The sequence below is a fragment of the Neophocaena asiaeorientalis genome, unplaced genomic scaffold, assembly GCF_003031525.2.
Source record: "Neophocaena asiaeorientalis asiaeorientalis breed wild unplaced genomic scaffold, Neophocaena_asiaeorientalis_V1.1 scaffold641, whole genome shotgun sequence".
NCBI lineage: Eukaryota > Metazoa > Chordata > Mammalia > Artiodactyla > Phocoenidae > Neophocaena > Neophocaena asiaeorientalis.
In genome coordinates, this window is record NW_020173730.1 from 52,634 (window position 1) to 71,968 (window position 19,335).

The 19,335-nt window shown below is 35.1% G+C and overlaps 1 protein-coding gene across 3 annotated transcripts in view; it reads right to left on the reverse strand.

The window, feature by feature from the left end:
* The window catches only part of KIF21A (kinesin family member 21A), a 160,712-nt gene that overhangs the window by 24,735 nt on the left and 116,642 nt on the right, over window positions 1-19,335 (reverse strand). For all 3 annotated transcript variants that reach the window (XM_024750862.1, XM_024750861.1, XM_024750860.1), the window contains exons 16-25: window positions 18,661-18,768; window positions 15,350-15,418; window positions 15,040-15,254; window positions 14,746-14,899; window positions 10,673-10,867; window positions 10,151-10,252; window positions 9,321-9,486; window positions 3,596-3,656; window positions 3,167-3,221; window positions 685-896 (exon numbers count right to left, since the gene is read on the reverse strand). In XM_024750862.1, coding sequence (XP_024606630.1) covers window positions 685-896; window positions 3,167-3,221; window positions 3,596-3,656; window positions 9,321-9,486; window positions 10,151-10,252; window positions 10,673-10,867; window positions 14,746-14,899; window positions 15,040-15,254; window positions 15,350-15,418; window positions 18,661-18,768 — 1,337 coding nt within the window. The remainder of the gene's footprint in view (window positions 1-684; window positions 897-3,166; window positions 3,222-3,595; window positions 3,657-9,320; window positions 9,487-10,150; window positions 10,253-10,672; window positions 10,868-14,745; window positions 14,900-15,039; window positions 15,255-15,349; window positions 15,419-18,660; window positions 18,769-19,335) is intronic.

The window sequence follows — 19,335 nt, forward strand, 5'->3', positions numbered from 1 at the left end:
TGTAGGGAAATCTTTGTTCTCAAGATAATAATGAAAAAATTTTAAATAAGATTTGTTTTGAATGGAACATTTTTTGTTAAGATTATCATAGAGAGGAGAGGTAATATTTCCTCCTTCAAATCTTTAATAATACAATATTTATACCTTGTGTGTACACTCATCCCAGACATGCAATGTGCTTCAAGGCAAAGAATTAGGAAAATTCAAAATGTATTATTTGTAACTGACATTTGTATTTTTCTTTAAAAGTGTCAGCAAAGGTTTACTATCTTGACCAGGCTCTTAGAACTAGGATATAATGTAATTTAGAGTAAATTTAAGAATCTTTAAAGCTTCTGTTTTATATAATGGTTTTATAGGTATAACTTTAATCTAGTTTAGGTGTTTCTAAATAAATTTTTTCTGTAATTCACAACTCAGCCTTTATAAAAATTATAATCTTTAAGAAAGACCCTGAAACTTAGAAATAAGACAAAGCAATTCAACAAAGAACATCTCATTTAAATTATTTTGAATGTCCAAAAATTAGGAGACACAACACCTAACAGAAATTACTTTGAAAACTAGAGATCTTATTTACATAAATTTTAAAAAATAGAAATAAGAAATTAGCAACATGCATTTTTAAAAAAAAAAAAAAGAAAGCCAAAAGAAAGGAAGTTAGTGTAGCTGGGCCAGACTTACATGCTGCCTATCTTAGAAGGGAAGCCAGATGGGGGAGGGAGCTCTTTTTCCCTAGCAGAAGTACTTGTCTCTGTATTCATTCCAATCTCTTGCCCTTCTGCAACAGGTGTAAGAGGGCCAGGCAAGGAGGCATCTCCTGTACTAGTGTCTGAAGCTAGTTCACTGCTATCTGCATACAGCAATTCCATTTGAGTGGTGGTTCTCCTTCGGGCCTAGTCAGAGAATGGAAGGAAAAACAATCATGTGCAAATTTTCGCAGGGAAGATGATTAGGCGATATTTAATATTAGTTTAAAATAGGTAAAACATTTAGCATGTCTTTTCCTAGCAAGTGTGTCAAACATAACATGTAAGATAGTGACAAGCCAGAGCTACAGCCAGATAAGACCTTTAGAGGCCATAGTAATAGCCAACATTTCTGTTGGGTGCCAGAAATTGTTATAAATACTTTACTATATTAGTATATACTATCATTATCCCAATTCACAAATGAGAGAACTGAGGCACAGAGAAGCTAAAAGTCCAAAGTCACACAGCTAGTAAGTGGCAAAGCCAGATTCAAAACCAGGCAATCTGCCTCCAATATTATTGTGCTATACTGCCATTCATCGCCAGCTCCCTCAACATATCATTAAAAAAAAAAAAAGAAAGAAAGAAAGAAGAAAGAAATTAAACCAAAAGATAGTTGCAGGGATATTCAACTAAATTCTGATGTTTCCCAGGCTTAGATGATTTATTTAATATAAATTTTAATTTCATTTTACTATCAATTTTTATATCTGTTTCTCCTTTTTTATGACCCTGCCCCCCTGATGCTTTAACTGGGTGTTTAATCTGCCTGCTGGATATCTACCACCAGTCCATACCACCTTTTGTCAGCATGGTGAGGCAGGTGAAGGTTATTTTCCTAGAATCTAAATTTACCATAAGCATTCCCTTCCATACTCCTGAAAAACCACTGGGACTACCTTGTTGTTAACGCTTAGAGTTGGCTGCTATCGCTAATGTATTAACAGATAATCAAGGTGTTTACCAGATTAGAAACTCTAAAGGGCAGACAACCTGTTTTATTCAACTTTGTATCCCCTGCATTTAACATAGTGCTGGTAAATATCTATTTAAAATATATACTCAACTTCACTTTTTCAATGAGTGAAAAATAAATAATATGAGAACCTTTTAGGCATCTTTGCAGTTCAAAAGGAGTGGTAGATAATACCTGAAAACTTTTGGAAAGAGAAAGCCCTGCAGGTCAACCTTTTACCCTGTCAGTTCTCCCTACTGCAAATTGAGTCATTTTCTTGGGAATTCCGAACCACAGTGGGTTTTTTTAGGAGATGACCTTTAGGCTACCACTTCACATTTCTCTCTGGCTTTCACAAGGCCTGAAAGACCAAGTTACCTTAGGAGATTCTCTCCGCCACTTAAGACTGGATCCAAACTATACTCGAATCCTCTCTTTGAGTTTGGGTAACTTCTACTTAGTCACTTAGAATAATAAGACACAAACCACATGTCACCAAGCCAGTACCTCAAGGACCATACATAAAGACTGGAGATGTTTTTCAGTTGGCTAGCCCAGTATTTTAAAGATAAGGAAATTCTCCATTAAAATCCATATTTAAAGCTTCTCTTTAAAAAGTTGAGGATCTGGTAGCCTTAGGCCCATATTCCATCATGGCAAAAATAAGCAGTAGTTGAGTGGTGGCTATTTGCTTTAGATGCAGCATGTCCACTTCAGGTAATCATAATAATCCCTAATCCCTATTAATTACCTTACATCCAGCCAAATTACTCATTTATATTACCTGGCTAACCACTGTGGGCCTTAAATCCATCCTGTCCATTAGCACAGTACTATTCTTTTGAGTCCTGATTTCATCCATTCATTCAACAAATATTTACTAAGCACTACAAGAATTCTTTGTTTTCAAACATCTTAAGATAGTTAGTTAATTCATCTAGTACCAATGTTACCAACACTCAATCTGAAATAGACCATGTGTTTCTTACACATTTAACAGTATGTATCCTTTATTTTTTTAAGCTTCACAAATGTACATTATAGCATCAATTTTCAATACAAAATGATGATTAAGAGTTGGCCTATTCAAACCACCTCAAGACACAGTTAAACAAAATAAATAAGGAATACTTGAGGACATACTAGAATGTTAAAATTTCAAAAATCTCCTGTCAATCTAAATTATTTTTAAGGATCGTTTTCCATAATCATATCTTATCTAGTAGAAAAAGTACAAGAATATAGTAAATCACAAGTTTCACAAAGGAGCAATTTTTCAATATAAATTTTTTTCAAGGGGGAATATGATAAAGAACTAAATTTCTTACACATGAAATCTTTGGTAAAAGCATGCTTACTTGCTGACCTATTAAGAGTCAAACCTGAGGCCTATGTGATTAATAGTGACAATAAAGAACAGCAGAAAAAATGTTTACCTGGTATTTTCAATTCTCCTTACCTTGTTTTTAGGTTTCACTTCACCACAAAGCTTCATAAGGTCTGAAGAGAGTGAGCTATGTGGAAATAAGTAATTAACCACATGATTAAAAGGGAACTTATAGAAAACTGTATGTCCTTTAATGAGTACAAGTATGGAAAAAAATTTATATGCCTACAGAAAACACAGAAAGACAATATTTAAAATCAAAATAAACTAATTAAAATAGTCCATTTTCCTTCCTTAAATATCCCAGTATTTTTATTTTAAAGTTTTTGATGGTTAAACATTATTTAGTTGGGCTTCCATATTACTGTTTCTAGTTCTCTTCACTTAGCCATAAAATCCAAAATTATTTGTTTTATGGTAATTCTTTGATGCACAGGATAAAAGTATTAAAAATATTACAGAAATAAGTCAAATCTATTAAGTTTCTAAAGCCTCTCTTACCTTCCTTCTGATCCTGGGCTGTTTAAAGGTACATCCTCATCAGTGCTGTCCTCTACATTTTCTAAAAAAATGTCCAAAATGTAAGTATTATCCACATGTCACAATTTGAATGATGACTGTAATCCCTATTCTATAATAAGCAACAGCCCAAGTTCTCTCAATATGGGCATTTTGGTTTTAGTAACTGAATCAAATTAGAAATGTAAAAAAATATTTCTAAGAAACTCCTTTGATTATATCTCCTAGGATGAGAAAAATATGTTCAAAATAGGAAAGCTATGAGTTGAATGATAAAACAAAGAACAGCATTCACAGGATGGAAATGAGATCATGTATTTATCAGAGTATGTATAATTATTTATATATTTTTCAGAGTATGTATTTATCCCGCACCATCCATTTATCCCATGTATGAAAAACCACTGAGTAAAACACAAGATTAAAGTAAATGCTGCATGCGCTCCCTTTAATGTACTGAGCCAACTTCAAAAACTACATAGGTATAAACATAGTTGTACTTTATCAGTATTCCAACTTATATATTTTCTTTTATTTTTGTTTTCAAGTAGAGAGAGAGCATGTGTGTGTGTCAAGGTATTCAGGAGTTACATACCAGCATGCAGCTCATTCACATGTACATAAAGGACTAAAACTACGGGTTTCCATGCAACAGTTTTGTAGATAAATACAAACAAACCACTGCTATTTCAGAACAGCTGTAGCACACTAATAAAAAGAGAGGAAAAAGCAAACATATAAAACTAGTAGGAAGTCAGTAAATAAAACAGCCACTGAAATTAAATTATTTAAAATGTCAGTGAGCCCCTAACACAGGTGCAAGTTTTCAAAACTTATACATTTTATTATAAAGCCATTCCACAAAGCTAAAGGCAATATTATCAACAATATATACGTTGGGGACTTCCCTCGTGGTCCAGTGGTAAAAAATCCACTTCCAATCCAGGGGATGTGGGTTCGATCCCTGTTCAGGCAACTAAGATCCCACATGCCGCAGGGCAACTAAGCCCTTGCGACACAACTACCAAGCTCGCACGCCTCAACAAGAGAGCCCGCCTGCCGCAAACTATAGAGCTCATGTGCTCTGGAACCCATGCACCACAACTACAGAGCCCATGTGCCCTAGAGCCCGTGTGCCACAACTAGAGAGAAAAAGCCCATACACCACAACTAGAAAAGCCCAGGCACCGCAACTAGAGAGAAGCCCGAGCAGACCGTGCACCATAATGAAAAGATCACTTGTGCCTCAACAAAGATCCTGTGTGCCGCAACTAAGACCTGATGCAGCCAAAAAATTAAGGAAAATAAATAAATAAAATATTTAAAAATAATTATATATATGTCAGTGAAAAATATACAGTATTCATCTCCCTTTAACTTTTACATTTATATCATACAGGCAGATTATGCTCATAAGTCAACTAATTCCTTTCTCAGATGCTCCCGTTCTTCCTCACTGTTTAGCAGACACTTCGATAGAAATTCAGTAATACTTGATAGCATTATCTAAAATGGAGCCCATCTAGGACCCACACAAAGGGAGTTTACTTTCCGAAATGAGCAAAATGGTGGTCTTGAAGGCAATGTGTATCTCAAAGCCCACGCTTGCAGGCTGGAGGATGTGCTTCAAAGAAAGGATAATTGAGTGCTAAGGTGACTGAATTAGTCAATAACATAGAAAATGTAAAGAAATGACAAATCTAGTCTTTATTTTTCCATGTATAAAAGCAGGCTAAGATTGACTAGTAATTTTCTTGTAGGGAGTGATGAAACAAGTTAGTATATTAAACACCATATGAGTGCTCAGTAAAAGCTACTTAGCTCCTGCATATGCATATATGCCTTATTTAGAGATAATTACAGTTTGACATAACCAACCTAGCCAGAGGATACAACCCTCCACCCAGACATTCACCAAATTAGACACCTCTTCAGGACTGAGCTTTGTCTGTAGCACTACAGCCATCTGGGCAGCAGGACATGCCATCACCTCACTGCTCTACTCTCAACTCTAAGAACATAATTCCAGGCCAACACCAGCTTCTCTTCTCATCACTGAGCATTAAAGCTAAAAGCAGAGACTTAAAACTGCAAAATGCTTTAAAGTTCATACATATTGGTACACAGCTGCATAATCTCACATCACTAGAAGTTAACCAAACAGTTACTATTAAAGTCTTTTTTAAAGTTTATATAGGTATATGGATATGTATATATGTATGTATATGTGTGTGTGTGTCTGTATATATATATATATATATATATGTAGTATATGGAAAAGAGTTAACATAGCAGCCCAGAGACTACTATCCTTAGAAAGGCCTCCTTGCAAGGTTGGACTTTGTCTGTCATCTAAAACTTGGCTCTCAAGAGTATCCCTACTCATCAGTTAACTAGTTAGGAAGTTCATTATACCTAGAACATTTGTGCAAACAATATGGCTTATGCTGAGAACTCCTGCTTTCCTTCTGGAGTCTAAAATTCTCGTATATACTAGACAAAGCGTGCCTATGTGACTAGTTCCCAGTAAAAACCTCAGGTGCTGAGTGTCTAATGGACTTCCTTGGGTGTAAACTATGCACACATGTTGTTGCATTTTCATTCCAGGGGGAAAAGTGCATTCTGTGTGATGTTTCCTGGGATGTTTCCTGGGAGGGAGAGAGCATAAGGCAGCCTGGACATGGATTCCTCCTGACTCCATCTGAGTCTTTTTCCTTTACAATCTTGTTGTGTATCCTTCCTCTCATGAATCTTTGCCATGAATACAACTATATGCTGAGCCCCCTGAGTCTTCTAGCAAATCCCCAAACATAGGAAAAGATCTTAGGAACACCAACATAGGTAGGGAAAAAAGAAGGGGAAAATAAAGATGTTCTTCAAAGGCTACAACAATACAAGCCTGTTAGCATGGAGTACCAGCCCTTGCTCCCCCTCTAGCCTTATATTCATCATCCTACACCACATACTTGTTGCTCCAGAGCACCAACCTGCTTGAAGTCCTCATTCATACAATATGTTGGCTAAATGTCCAACTTTTAACTTACTCCCTGCTCAGAGTGACTCTTCTGCCCAGCCCCTTTCCACCTTGTCTCTTGCCTGGCTAAATCTTTTTCTTCATTTATGTTTCAGCTCAAATTTCACCCCCTCCAGAAGGCCTTCATCAACTCCTCCATTCTTGCTGGGTAGCCCCATTCTGTGTTCCCATAATTCCCTGTACATATCTCAATCTCTGCCCTGTCTGCAATGTATCATAATCTGTTCATGGTCTGTCACCCTCAGCAAGGTATCAAGTCCATGAGGGCAAGATTCTGTGTCTTATTTATCTTTGAATCCCAGCACCCAGCCCAAAGTTGAGATAAATTGAAACTAAATAAATATTTTTTAAAGCAATGAATAGAATATGACCGTCTAGTTTCTGTGTATTTAACTTCCATGTTTTTCTCCTTCCGTGCTTTTCTTCTAAGCACCTCTGGTCTAGATTATGGCCTTAGGGAAAATTTATGCCATGAGTCACAGGTTATATCTGCTGAAGTGTTTCCCCTCTCTGTTTTTGACCCTCCTTTAAGCTACAGATAATTAAAAGCTGTTTGAAAGCTGTGAAAAAGTAACAATACACATCAAATAGCAGTTTAATATTTTCTGCACAAAAGGACATCAAAGAGGGCATTGCATTTTTCTTCCAAGTTAAAAGAGATAATGGACTTAAATAAGAATTTACTTATTACTATAAATTGAGCCACTAAGATGAAGAAGAACAAAGAAAAGTCGGAGGAGGAGGAGGGGGAGAAGAATAAGAGGAAGGAGGAGGAAGAGGAAGAGGAAAAGAAACATGCTTAATAACACATGGAATGGCAAAAATTCTGATTATAATTCAGAAATTTGGGTAGCCTAACATGGTTCCTTAATATAACCAATCCTTTTTCTACCTGTCTTTGTTATAGCTTGAGCAGGATAAAAGTTGTAGCCTGTTCATATCTGTATTATGGAATTGATCTCAAGGAAATACTATTTTGAGATTTAACACACAGGGTAAACGCCTAAAAAAATCAAACAGGGCTTCCCTGGTGGCACAGTGGTTGAGAGTCCGCCTGCCAATGCAGGGGACATAGGTTCGTGCCCTGGTATGGGAAGATCCCACATGCCGCAAAGTGGCTAGGCCCGTGAGCCATGACCGCTGAGCCTGCGCGTCCGGAGCCTGTGCTCCACAACGGGAGAGGCCACAACAGTGAGAGGCCCCCATACTGGGAAAAAAAAAAAAAATCAAATAGCTCATGTATTTTATTTGCATCGTTTAAAATAAATTCAGATTCATAGGTTATGTTTATTTTAATAACCCAGAGAGGAAATTACATTTAATCTTTCAGTTACATTCCTCTCCATCAAGTATTAGAAAATTTTGACAGCTGCGTGATTAGAAAAAAGTTAAGATCAGATTTTGAAATAATTTTAAATAAAAACTGGTCCAAAATAATCATTCACAAAAATTGCAAGTAATAAAATTACACTGATGCTTCTGATCCTTCATGTATATAACCACTATATACCACTATATATAACCACTATACACCACTCATGAGTGGGTGTAGTTCACATGAATGTTGTATTGGCAAGGGAAAATGTCAAAAATCTCAATACTCAGTGATATCTAAAGCTCTAACTTGAAAATATTATAAATAATGTTTTAATCTGTTCATTAAAATCCTTTGGATAGTTTTATTCAAGTTACAATATTAAAATATACATGGCTTAAGTTTATAAAACTTAAGAACAACTGAGAATCTAGCAAATATAAACCAAAGACAAATATATATAAAAGATAAATAACACAGAAAGTTATTTATGAGAGTAAAACAACAGATTCAAGTTAACAGATAGATTTAAAAATTAAAAAGGAATATATGTTCCATTTTTTCCTACAAGAAAGAGGGGCTTATGAAACTGGAACCAAATCTGGAGTTCAAATAATAAAATAGAAAAATAAACATACTTCTTTAAACATCTAAGAACTTAAAAATCAGGAAATGTGTAAGAAAGACAAAAGACTTAGTATGTTTGTGGTCACAGATACATTTCATAAAAGATCATGCAAAAACCAGCTTGCTGCCAATAAAAATTTTTAAATAAGATGTACCACAATTAGTGTACATGAACAATTAGTAATTCATGCAGCTGTAGGGTACACAGAAAGCTAAACATACTTACCTAATGGTATGCTATCTAGATCTGTGTAAATAACAGCAAAAAGGAAACAAAAAGCAATACTCCAATCAAAACAAATCCAATGTTAAGAACTCTCATATAAAACAAGATTATGTATCATTTATAAGATATGTAGAATAGATGCCATAGCAAACACTTATAAATTTATTTTTTAAGGCAGTTAGATATGTAAAGTAATGAAACTTGGTTAATACTTTAAATAATTTAAACAACCAATTCAGAAGCATGGTTGATCTTATTTATTCATAAAAACTAATTACTTAATAATGCTAAGTAAGCCTTTTTAAGTTGCTAATCATTTCTTGCAATGACAATAATTACATCCCCCAAAATTTATACATGCAAATTAAAGCAGGGATAATTATCAAAAGCATAAGTAAATATAGCATCTATTCAGTCAAGCTATAGGGAAAAAAGGTAGCGTATAGCATACTCAAAGAGCAAAGTTACCATGCAATTTATTTAACTAAAATTTAATCCAAATTACCTTGTAAAGCATGACCTAGTAAAGCATCTAGCTCAGGATTTAATTCTGCTTTCTCTTTCAACATATGAAATAAGAGCTGGTTTTGTGTAGCACTGGTTATTTCAGTTTGTTTAAGCCGACCTTCAAGTACTTTAATTTGAGCCTCTTTCTGGGCAGCCTGAAGACCCTATAACAACACCCCCCCACAAAAAAAATTTATCTTAGATCATACAAAACAGAATCTACCACACAAAGATCTGTATCAAATAGCAAATGCATATGATGTATGGACTTTGACATTAAATAGATCTCGATTCATCCCAGCTTCTGCACTTGCAAGCTCGTTGACCCTAAGCAAGTTACCTTATCTTCCCGATTCTCAGTTTCCAAATATTCAAATGATATGAATGATTCTTACTTCCTTCCACATTGTGAGGATTAAGTGAGAGAACAAACCATTAAAGGTCTAGCACAGTCTCAACGTGGGAAAAAAGGTGAGTCAGAAATTATCACCTTTAACATTTAGGCAGAAGTTTCTGAAGATAAGGAGAGTGCAGCTGCATTTTTTCCTTTCTGATTTTTTTTGAGCACCCTAAGAGATTTTTCTTTTAACTTTTCCTTTGTTAAAGTGAAAAAGAAATTATTCTTTAAGTTGTTTACCTGTTCTAATACACAAGCACAGTAGATGAGAAGCTAATGGAATTGATGTAAATACTGCTGAGTTTTCTTAACTCTAAGGAAAAGAATATTCCTCCTTATTACAAAGGAAAGGGTCAATAGAGAAAGATAAGCAAAATTGCAATGAATTAACCAAAGCTTAGGTTTTCAATAATAGTGTAGTTAGAACTTACCTTATTGATGCCCATTGACAGGAAGTGATCTAGCAGGTATCTGGCTTCTGTAAGTGTACAAGCATTAATGACTGCAGTGACATCCAACGTTTCTCCTTCTTCCTACATCAAACCAACATATGATGTATCATTACCTTGACCTGAATGTATTTAACAGAAGACAAAGCCATTGTTTCATGCATTTATTTGATATCATTGGATTAGCTAATGTGACTCCACAGAAAAGTATAAAATATGATCCCTACTCCAAGAAACATATGGTCTAGTTTAAAAGACAAGACAGTTGAGCAGTTAAGAACTCAAGGTTGATTAATACATTATATATGCCTTGTGTAAACAATAATAATATCACAAAATAGGCACAGAAATGGAAAGCAGGCAGGGAGTGGTATACATGCAAAACCTAAGAATCACATTAAATCATAGACAGAAAATCCCTTCATATAAAAATTCAAAGTGTTTTTAATGACAAAAACTACAAAAATACTTATTTAGTCATTAAACATCTTTTTAGTTACAAACCTTTGCTTCTTCCATCTGCATGATGTTGGCTTGACAATCAGAAATACTGTCATTGATATAATCTATATTAGCAGTTAATGACTCCATCTCCTCATTGATGGTAACCACATTTTTATCTCCCTCTCCATTTTCCTTGACTATCTTTTCCCTTCTTTTTGAAAGCTTCTCTCGTCTTTTTGTGAGTTCTTCCCTTTGCTATTGAGAAAACAGATTTGATTTTAAGAAATTATTTTCATCTAGGACCTTGAGAACATTATGCCAAATGAAATGAGTTAACAGAAGGGCAAATACTGCAGGATTCCACTTATATGAGGCAACTAAAATAGTCACACTTGTAGAAGCAGTAAATAGAATGGTGGCTACCAAGGGATGGGGGGAGGAGGAAATGGGGATCTGCTGTTTAGTGGATATAAAGTTTCAGTTATGCAAGAAGAATAAGTTATAGAACTCTTCTTTACAACATTGTGCTTATAGCTAACAACACTGTGCTGTACATTTAAAAATGTGTTAAGAGGGTAGCTCTCATGGTATCTGATCTTACCACAATTAAAAAAAAAGAAATGGAGATAGCTTCAACCACCAGAGGGCAGACAGCAGAAGCAACAAGAACTACAATCCTGCAGCCTGTGGAACAAAAACCACATTCACAGAAAGATAGAGAAGATGAAAAGCAGAGGGCTATGTACCAGATGAAGGAACAAGATAAAACCACAGAAAAACAACTAAATGAAGTGGAGATAGGCAACCTTCCACAAAAAGAATTCAGAATAATGATAGTGAAGATGATGCAGAACCTCTGAAAAAGAATGGAGGCAAAGATTGAGAAGATGCAAGAAATGTTTAACAAAGACCTAGAAGAATTAAAGAACAAACAAACAGATGAACAATACAATAACTGGAATGAAAATTAAAATAGAAGGAATCAATAGCAGAATAACTGAAGCAGAAGAACAGATAAGTGACCTGGAAGACAGAATGGTGGAATTCACTGCTGAGGAACAGAATAAAGAAAAAGAATGAAAAGAAATGAAGACAGCCTAAGAGACCTCTGGGACAACATTAAACGCAAGAACATTCGCATTATAGGGATCCCAGAAGAAGAAGAGAGAGCAAAAGGACCCGAGAAAATATTTGAAGAGATTATAGTAGAAAACTTCCCTAACATGGGAAAGGAAATAGCTACCCAAGTCCAGGTGCACAGAGAGTCCCATACAGGATAAACCCAAGGACAAACACGCTGAGACACATAGTAATCAAATTGGCAAAAATTGAAGACAAAGAAAAAGTATTGAAAGGCAGCAAGGGAAAACCAACCAATAACATACAAGGGAACTCCCATAAGGTTAACAGCTGACTTCTTAGCAGAAACTGCAAGCGAGAAGGGGGTGGCATGATATACTTAAAGTGATGAAAGGGAAGAACCTACAACCAAGATTACTCTACCACAAGGATCTCATTCAGATTCGATGGAGAAATCAAAAGCTTTACAGAGAAGCAAAAGCCAGGAGAATTCAGCACCACAAAACCAGCTCTACCACAAATGAAAAAGGAACTTCTCTAAGTGGGAAAGACAAGACAAGAAAAGGACCTACAAAAACAAACCCAAAACAATTAAGAAAATGGGAATAGAAACATACATATCGATAATTACCTTAAACGTGAATGGATTAAATGCTCCAACCAAAAGACACAGCCTTGCTGAATAGGAGAAAAGAAATAAAAGGAATACAAATTGGAAAAGAAGAAGTAAAACTGTCACTGTTTGCAGATGACAAGATACTATACATACAGAATCCTAAAAATGCCACCAGAAAACTCCTAGAGCTAATCAATGAATTTGGTAAAGTTGTAGGATACAAAATTAATGCACAGAAATCTCTTCCATTCCTAAACACTAATGATGAAAAATCTGAAAGAGAAATTAAGGAAACAATCCCATTTACCACTGCAACAAAAAGAATGAAATACCTAGGAATATACCTCCCTAGGGAGACAAGAGACCTGTATGCAGAAAACTATAAGACACTGATGAAAGAAATTAAAGATGATACCAACAGATGGAGAGATATACCATGTTCTTGGATTGGAAGAATCAATATTGTGAAAATGACTATACTACCCAAAGCAATCTATAGATTCAATGCAATCCCTATCAAATTACCACTGGCATTTTTTACAGAACTAGAACAAAAAATCTTAAAACTTGTATGGAGACACAAAAGACCCCGAAGAGCCAAAGCAGTCTTGAGGGGAAAATAACGGAGCGGGAAGAATCAGACTCCCTGACTTCAGACTATACTACAAAGCTACAGTGATCAAGACAAAATGGTAGTGGCACAAAAACAGAAACATAGATCAATGGAACAAGAGAGAAAGCCCAGAGACAAACCCACGAACCCATGGTCAACCAATCTATGACAAAGGAGGCAAGGATATAAAATGGAGAAAAGACAGTCTCTTCAATAAGTGGCACTGGGAAATCTGGACAGCTACATGTAAAAGAATGAAATTAGAACACTCCCTAACACCATACACAAAAATAAACTCAAAGTGGATTTGAGACCTAAACCTAAGACTGAACACTATAAAACTCTTAGAGGAAAACATAGGAAAGAACACTCTTTGACATAAATCACAGCAACAACTTTTTTGATCCACCTCCTAGAGTAAAGGAAATAAAAACAAAAATAAACAAATGGGACCTAATGAAACTTAAAAGCTTTTGCACAGGGCTTCCCTGGTGGCGCAGTGGTTGTGAGTACGCCTACCAATGCAGGGGACACAGGTTCATGCCCCGGTCCGGGAAGATACCACATGCCGTGGAGCAGCTGGGCCTGTGAGCCATGGCTGCTGAGCCTGTGCATCCAGAGCCTGTGCTGTGCAACAGGAGAGGCCACAACAGTGAGAGGCCCGTGTAGCAGAAAAAAAAAAAAAAAAATCGGTTTTGCACAGCAAAGGAAACCATAAACAAGACGAAAAGACAACCCTTGGAATGGGAGAAAATATTTGCAAACAAATCAACAAAGGATTAATCTCCAAAATATATAAAGTGCTCATGCAGCTCAATATTAAAGAAACAAACAACCCAATCCAAAAATGGGCAGAAGACCTAAATAAACATTTCTCCAAAGAAGACATACAGATGGCCAAGAAGCACATGAAAAGCTGTTCAACATCACTAATTATTAGAGAAATGCAAATCAAAAGTACAATGAGGTATCACCTCACACCAGTTAGAATGGGCATCATCAGAAAATCTACAAACAACCAACGCTGGAGAGGGTGTGGAGAAAAGGGAATCCTCTTGCACTGTTGGTGTGAATGTAAATTGATACAGCCACTATGGAGAACAGTATGGAGGTTCCTTAAAAAACCAAAAATAGAATTACCATATGATCCAGCAATCCCACTACTGGGCATATACCCACAGAAAACCTTAATTCAAAAAGACACATGCACCCCAATGTTCATTGCAGCACTATTTACAATAGCCAGGTCATGGAAGCAACCTACATGCCCATCAACAGATGAATGGATAAAGAAGATGTGGTACATATATACAATGGAATATTACTCAGCCATAAAAAGGAACGAAATTGGGTCATTTGTAGAGACGTGGATGGATCTAGAGACTGTCATACAGAGTGAAGTAAGTCAGAAAGAGAAAAACAAATATCGTATATTAACACATGTATGTGGAACCCAGAAAAATGGTACAGATGAACCAGTTTGCAGGGCAGAAGCTGAGACACAGATGTAGAGAACAAACACATGGACACCAACGGGGGAAAGCCAGAGGGTGGTTGGGGATGGTGGTGTGATGAATTGGGCGATTGTAGTTGACATGTATACACTGATATGTATAAAACTGATGACTAATAAGAACCTGCTCTATAAAAAAATAAATTAAAATAAAGAAAGAAATGGTATTCATCTATTCATATACAATGCAACCACCCCCCCACACACACACACAAAAAAACTTGGCAAGCATTCAATTTACCCAGGGAACAAATTTAGAAAACTAAAATTAACAGCTAAGGGAGAGCATATCTACTTTCTATTTTCCACACCTTGAGGAGCCTATTCATATCAGCCTCCATATTGGAAATAGTCATTTTCTGCATGATGATGTCTGTGACCCTGCGTTCAAGAAGCTGCCACTTCATGCGAGCTGTCTTAGAAGTAAACACTCGGCCTGTCAATCCTTTCCTCTGATATTTTTTTCTAGAATCATAAAAAGACAAACATAGTTACTTATGTGCTTATTTGATTATGTACTGCCAAATAATGAGCTGTTTTTCATTTAAGTCTAACATTCAGTAATGCAAAGATTATGTCAGGAGGAACAGAAGAATCATGTTGACCTGGTTCCATTTGTCGTGGGTGTTGGTAAAGCCTGGACTCTTGCCACAGGAATTCTCATTTTCTGCTGGGCTCCAGCCCTTGATGCATCTGTTTCTATGGTAGTTGCACTGGAACCTGTGTCCTGAACAGGGGTATCAGTTGAGCTCAGCTTCCGAGTGACTTTCCCAGCCACTTTATCTGACATGGGCCTTACTTGCCGACGAAGAGCTGTAACCTGAAAGAGCAATAGAGATTGACTCATGCTGTTAGTCTATAGAAATACAACATTTATCTCAAAGCCAGAATGTTTCCTCCAAATGGTCAACTTGCCTCTTCTGTTTTGCGACGAAGAACCACTTCTTGGTTTCTTTTTTGGGCTTCTAGAAGTCTAAGTTGATGCTATAAAATAATATTGAATAAGTTAAAATAGGAAACTGAAAGATATAATACTTCCTACTCCTGCATTAACATGTTTCCCCATTCCACTGGGAACTGTAAGGGTTCTTAGCAGTATCTGAGCTAACACTCAGCTTGCATCCATTACTACAGATATAGATATTTTATTTCAATAAACACAAGGGCATACTTATATAGTCATTTCTCTCTGAAAATAAAAACTTATCTCTGTGACACATACTTTTATTTAACAAACACTAATATAGGGCTTACTATATACAAATACTTTTCTAAACGCTTTACAAATATTGTCTCATTTCATTTTTGCCGGACATTTTGTTTTGGTTGCTGGCTAAGGCGTGATTAGGAAGAAACACAGCTAAGAATATTTTCAACAGAGGCATCTTACAATATATACAGTAGCTATAAACTATTTTAAACATAGGGAGAATGTATATTAATTGTATTAGCACTTTATAGTAACTTTGGAAATGTTATTTCCAAATAACATTGGAAATAAATGTTTTATTGTTGGACAATAAAACAAACTGGCTACCAATTTGTTTTTTAGGTAGTCTATATGATAAAGACAATTAATTATTAATTATTTTAAGCCACTTTCTAGGGATATAATTTAGGAAATAATCTTGATCACAACAGTCTTGATCACAGATAGCCTTGATCACAAATGTCTCTTCTAGGACTTTAATTCTGTGATGTAACAAATAACTCTCCATGTCCTGTATCCCAAATTCAAAGAGATGATACATCTCAAGTTTATACACACTCTTATGTTATCAGATGGGAATTCTTTGAGAAAAAGAATCTATCTTATCACTGACATATCTTAATTGCCTACACAATAATAGACATAGAAGCAAAGTTAATAAACCTTTTTTTAAATGAATGAACTATCAAAAACTAAAATTAACTATAGTTTTAAGCTTCTTACTACATTTAATTTCTTCATATTAAAAATAAAATCTCAAGCTCATTCATATTTTTTTGTATGATGTACATATTTGGTTCTCTAAGCGTTCAAAGTTGAATATTACAAGAAACAATATAGACAGGAGTTGAATATGCACACAAAGCAACAAATTAAAGGTAGGAGAACATCTGAAATGGTAGCTTTGTATGTGATTAGCCAGCCTCAGATCTTTATAATAGAAGAGAGACATCATATGTTGTGGATAAGATTCAAAAGTTCAATCCCAGGAGTTAACTGTTCAATATTGATCTCTCTATACATCATATGAATTAGTAATAAAGAAATAGGTAGCATACATTGTAAGGAAATTATTCCTGTTACCCAAAAGTTTTCATTAAAAACAAAATAAATAGGCCAATAGGCCAAAAGTCAAAACAACCTAAATGCCAGCCAATCGAGGAATGGATTAGGAAAATGTGCTCTATACATACAGCCATAAAAAGGAATGAACTACTGGGCTTCCCTGGTGGCGCAGTGGTTGAGAGTCCACCTGCCGATACAGGGGACGCAGGTTTGTGCCCCGGTCCGGGAAAATCCCACATGCCGCGGAGCGGCTGGGCCCGTGAGCCATGGCCGCTGAGCCTGCGCTCCGCAACGGGAGAGGCCACAACAGTGAGAGGCCCGCGTACCACAAAAAAAAAAAAAAAAAAAAAAAAAAAAAGGAATGAACTACTGATACATGCTATAACATGGATGAACCTTGAAAACATGCTAAAATGAAAGAAGCCAGATACAAAAGGCTACATATTATATGATTCCATTTATATAAAATGTCTAGAATAAGCAAATCCATAGACAGAAAGTAGATTAGGAGCCAGGAAGGAATGGAGAGTGATTGCTAATGGGTATGGGGTTTCTTTTTGGAGCGATGAAAATGTTCTGGAATTAGAGTGGTGACTGTTGCACAAATTTGTGAATATACTAAAATCATGAATTGTATAGTTTAAAACAGTGAACTTTATGGCATATAAATTTTCTCAGTTTTTTTAAAAAAAGCAGATAAAAAGACTAGACAATATGTTAAAATGTGCTTCTACTCGATTTCAGTAGGAACATATTGGTATAAACAGGATCTAAAATGCCCAGGAATTGAAAGTGATAAAATAGACTGATTATTAAAATACATTAATATCCTGGGAAAATAAATAAATACAGTCATAAATATGGGAGTCATCTGGCTAAAATATCTACTTTTCTATCTCATTGCTCACTCTTCTCTATTCCCTTAATTTCCTCTTTACCCCCCAAAGTAGATTTCTATTTTCTAAAATATCCTGTATGTTTATGTTTTCTTCAGGGAGAATTTAGAAAAAGTTGGTGAGAAAAAAAGAACAAGGGCTGAAACCTAACTGATATTGTGGAAAGGAAGGTGATGGCTTCTTTTTTTAAGAAAAAAATGTCATAAGAAATAACTATATTGCCAAAACTTTGGAAAGAAAAAAATCCAAACAACTATAACCTATAACCCTAATACAATCACATTTAGCATATTGATATGTATCCTTCAAATTTTTCCCTCATTGTAAACAAGCATGCATATATAAAATGTTACTTTACACTTAATGTGAAGTCATAGTCATTTTTCATTTTATTATGCAGTTTCCAAATCCTAATTTTTAATGGATGAATAACCACCTTTTAAATGGGATGAACCATAATTTATTTAACTGTTACCCTTACTGACATACATCTTAGTTGATTTTACAGCTTTCATTACTACAAATAACCCTAAAGTGAAGATTTTAACACACTGTAAAGTAATTTGTCTTAGTTTAAATTATTTACTTAGTCTGAGTTCATGGAAGCAGAATTCTTGGGTCAAAGAATATGAAAATTTTTATAGCCCTTAGTAAAGCCTCTTCTAGTGAAGCCTGGTTATTATTCCAGGAACATTAATAAAAATCTCTAGTGGAAGCTGCCTTTGGAATCATCTTAAAATTACTATCTTATATAATACTGCAACTATTTCCTTGGTCTCCCTAGAAATAACCAGTCATTATTTGCCATTTTCTTCTATCTGATCATCTAGGAAATACGCCTCCAATAAAATTTATAATAATATTATAGTGTTTTTCATAAACTTTTATATGGAATTACTATAATCCACATACTATAATAAATGTTAAATTATAAAATGCTTATTTACTGTCCTTAACCTGTATTTAATAAAGTTATCAAAATATTTCTTTCATTTATTGAACAATCTTTTTGATATACAATATTCTTACATAACTGAGAGTTAAAGTCCACTCACATCTCTTTTACGTTGATCCTTTTTCAATTGAGCAATCTCTCTGTTTCTTCTAGACTCTGTCAATCTGGCTTTTTCTTGTTCTTCTTTCATTTGTTTCATTAAGCGAACCTAAAATATTAGGTAAATACATCTATTGTGATTACCCTATCGCAATATTCATTAAATAAATCACATGTATGGAAAAATGTTCTTAGGATTCTGAATATTTAACAAGAAAAAAATGTGGAGTTTTGCTACACATTAAATGGTCAATTCTTATTTTTGTAAGATTAATATATTTATATTTCTAATACATTTCTAACATACTTCTATCAAACTGCTTAGTGTTCTATGCTTTTTATATTCAATGTCCAGCTGTTCTATAACTTGAATGATTTTTTGGTATCTAACTTATTATCAGTAGCTGTGTGACCTTTAACAAGTTACTTAACAACTCTAGACTGGTTTTCTCATCTATAAAATGGGGGTAATAGTTCTATGGGATTGGATTCCTCTGAGAATTCAATGAGTTAATACCTGCACTATGCTTATAACAGTGCCTGGCACATAGTAAGCACCTAGCTATTTTAGCTATTTTTGCTGTCATCAGCAACTACACAACATAATAATCTACTTCTTAAATCAATTCCACATTTCCTATTTTAAGGAAACAACATTGATTTTCATGCCAAAAGT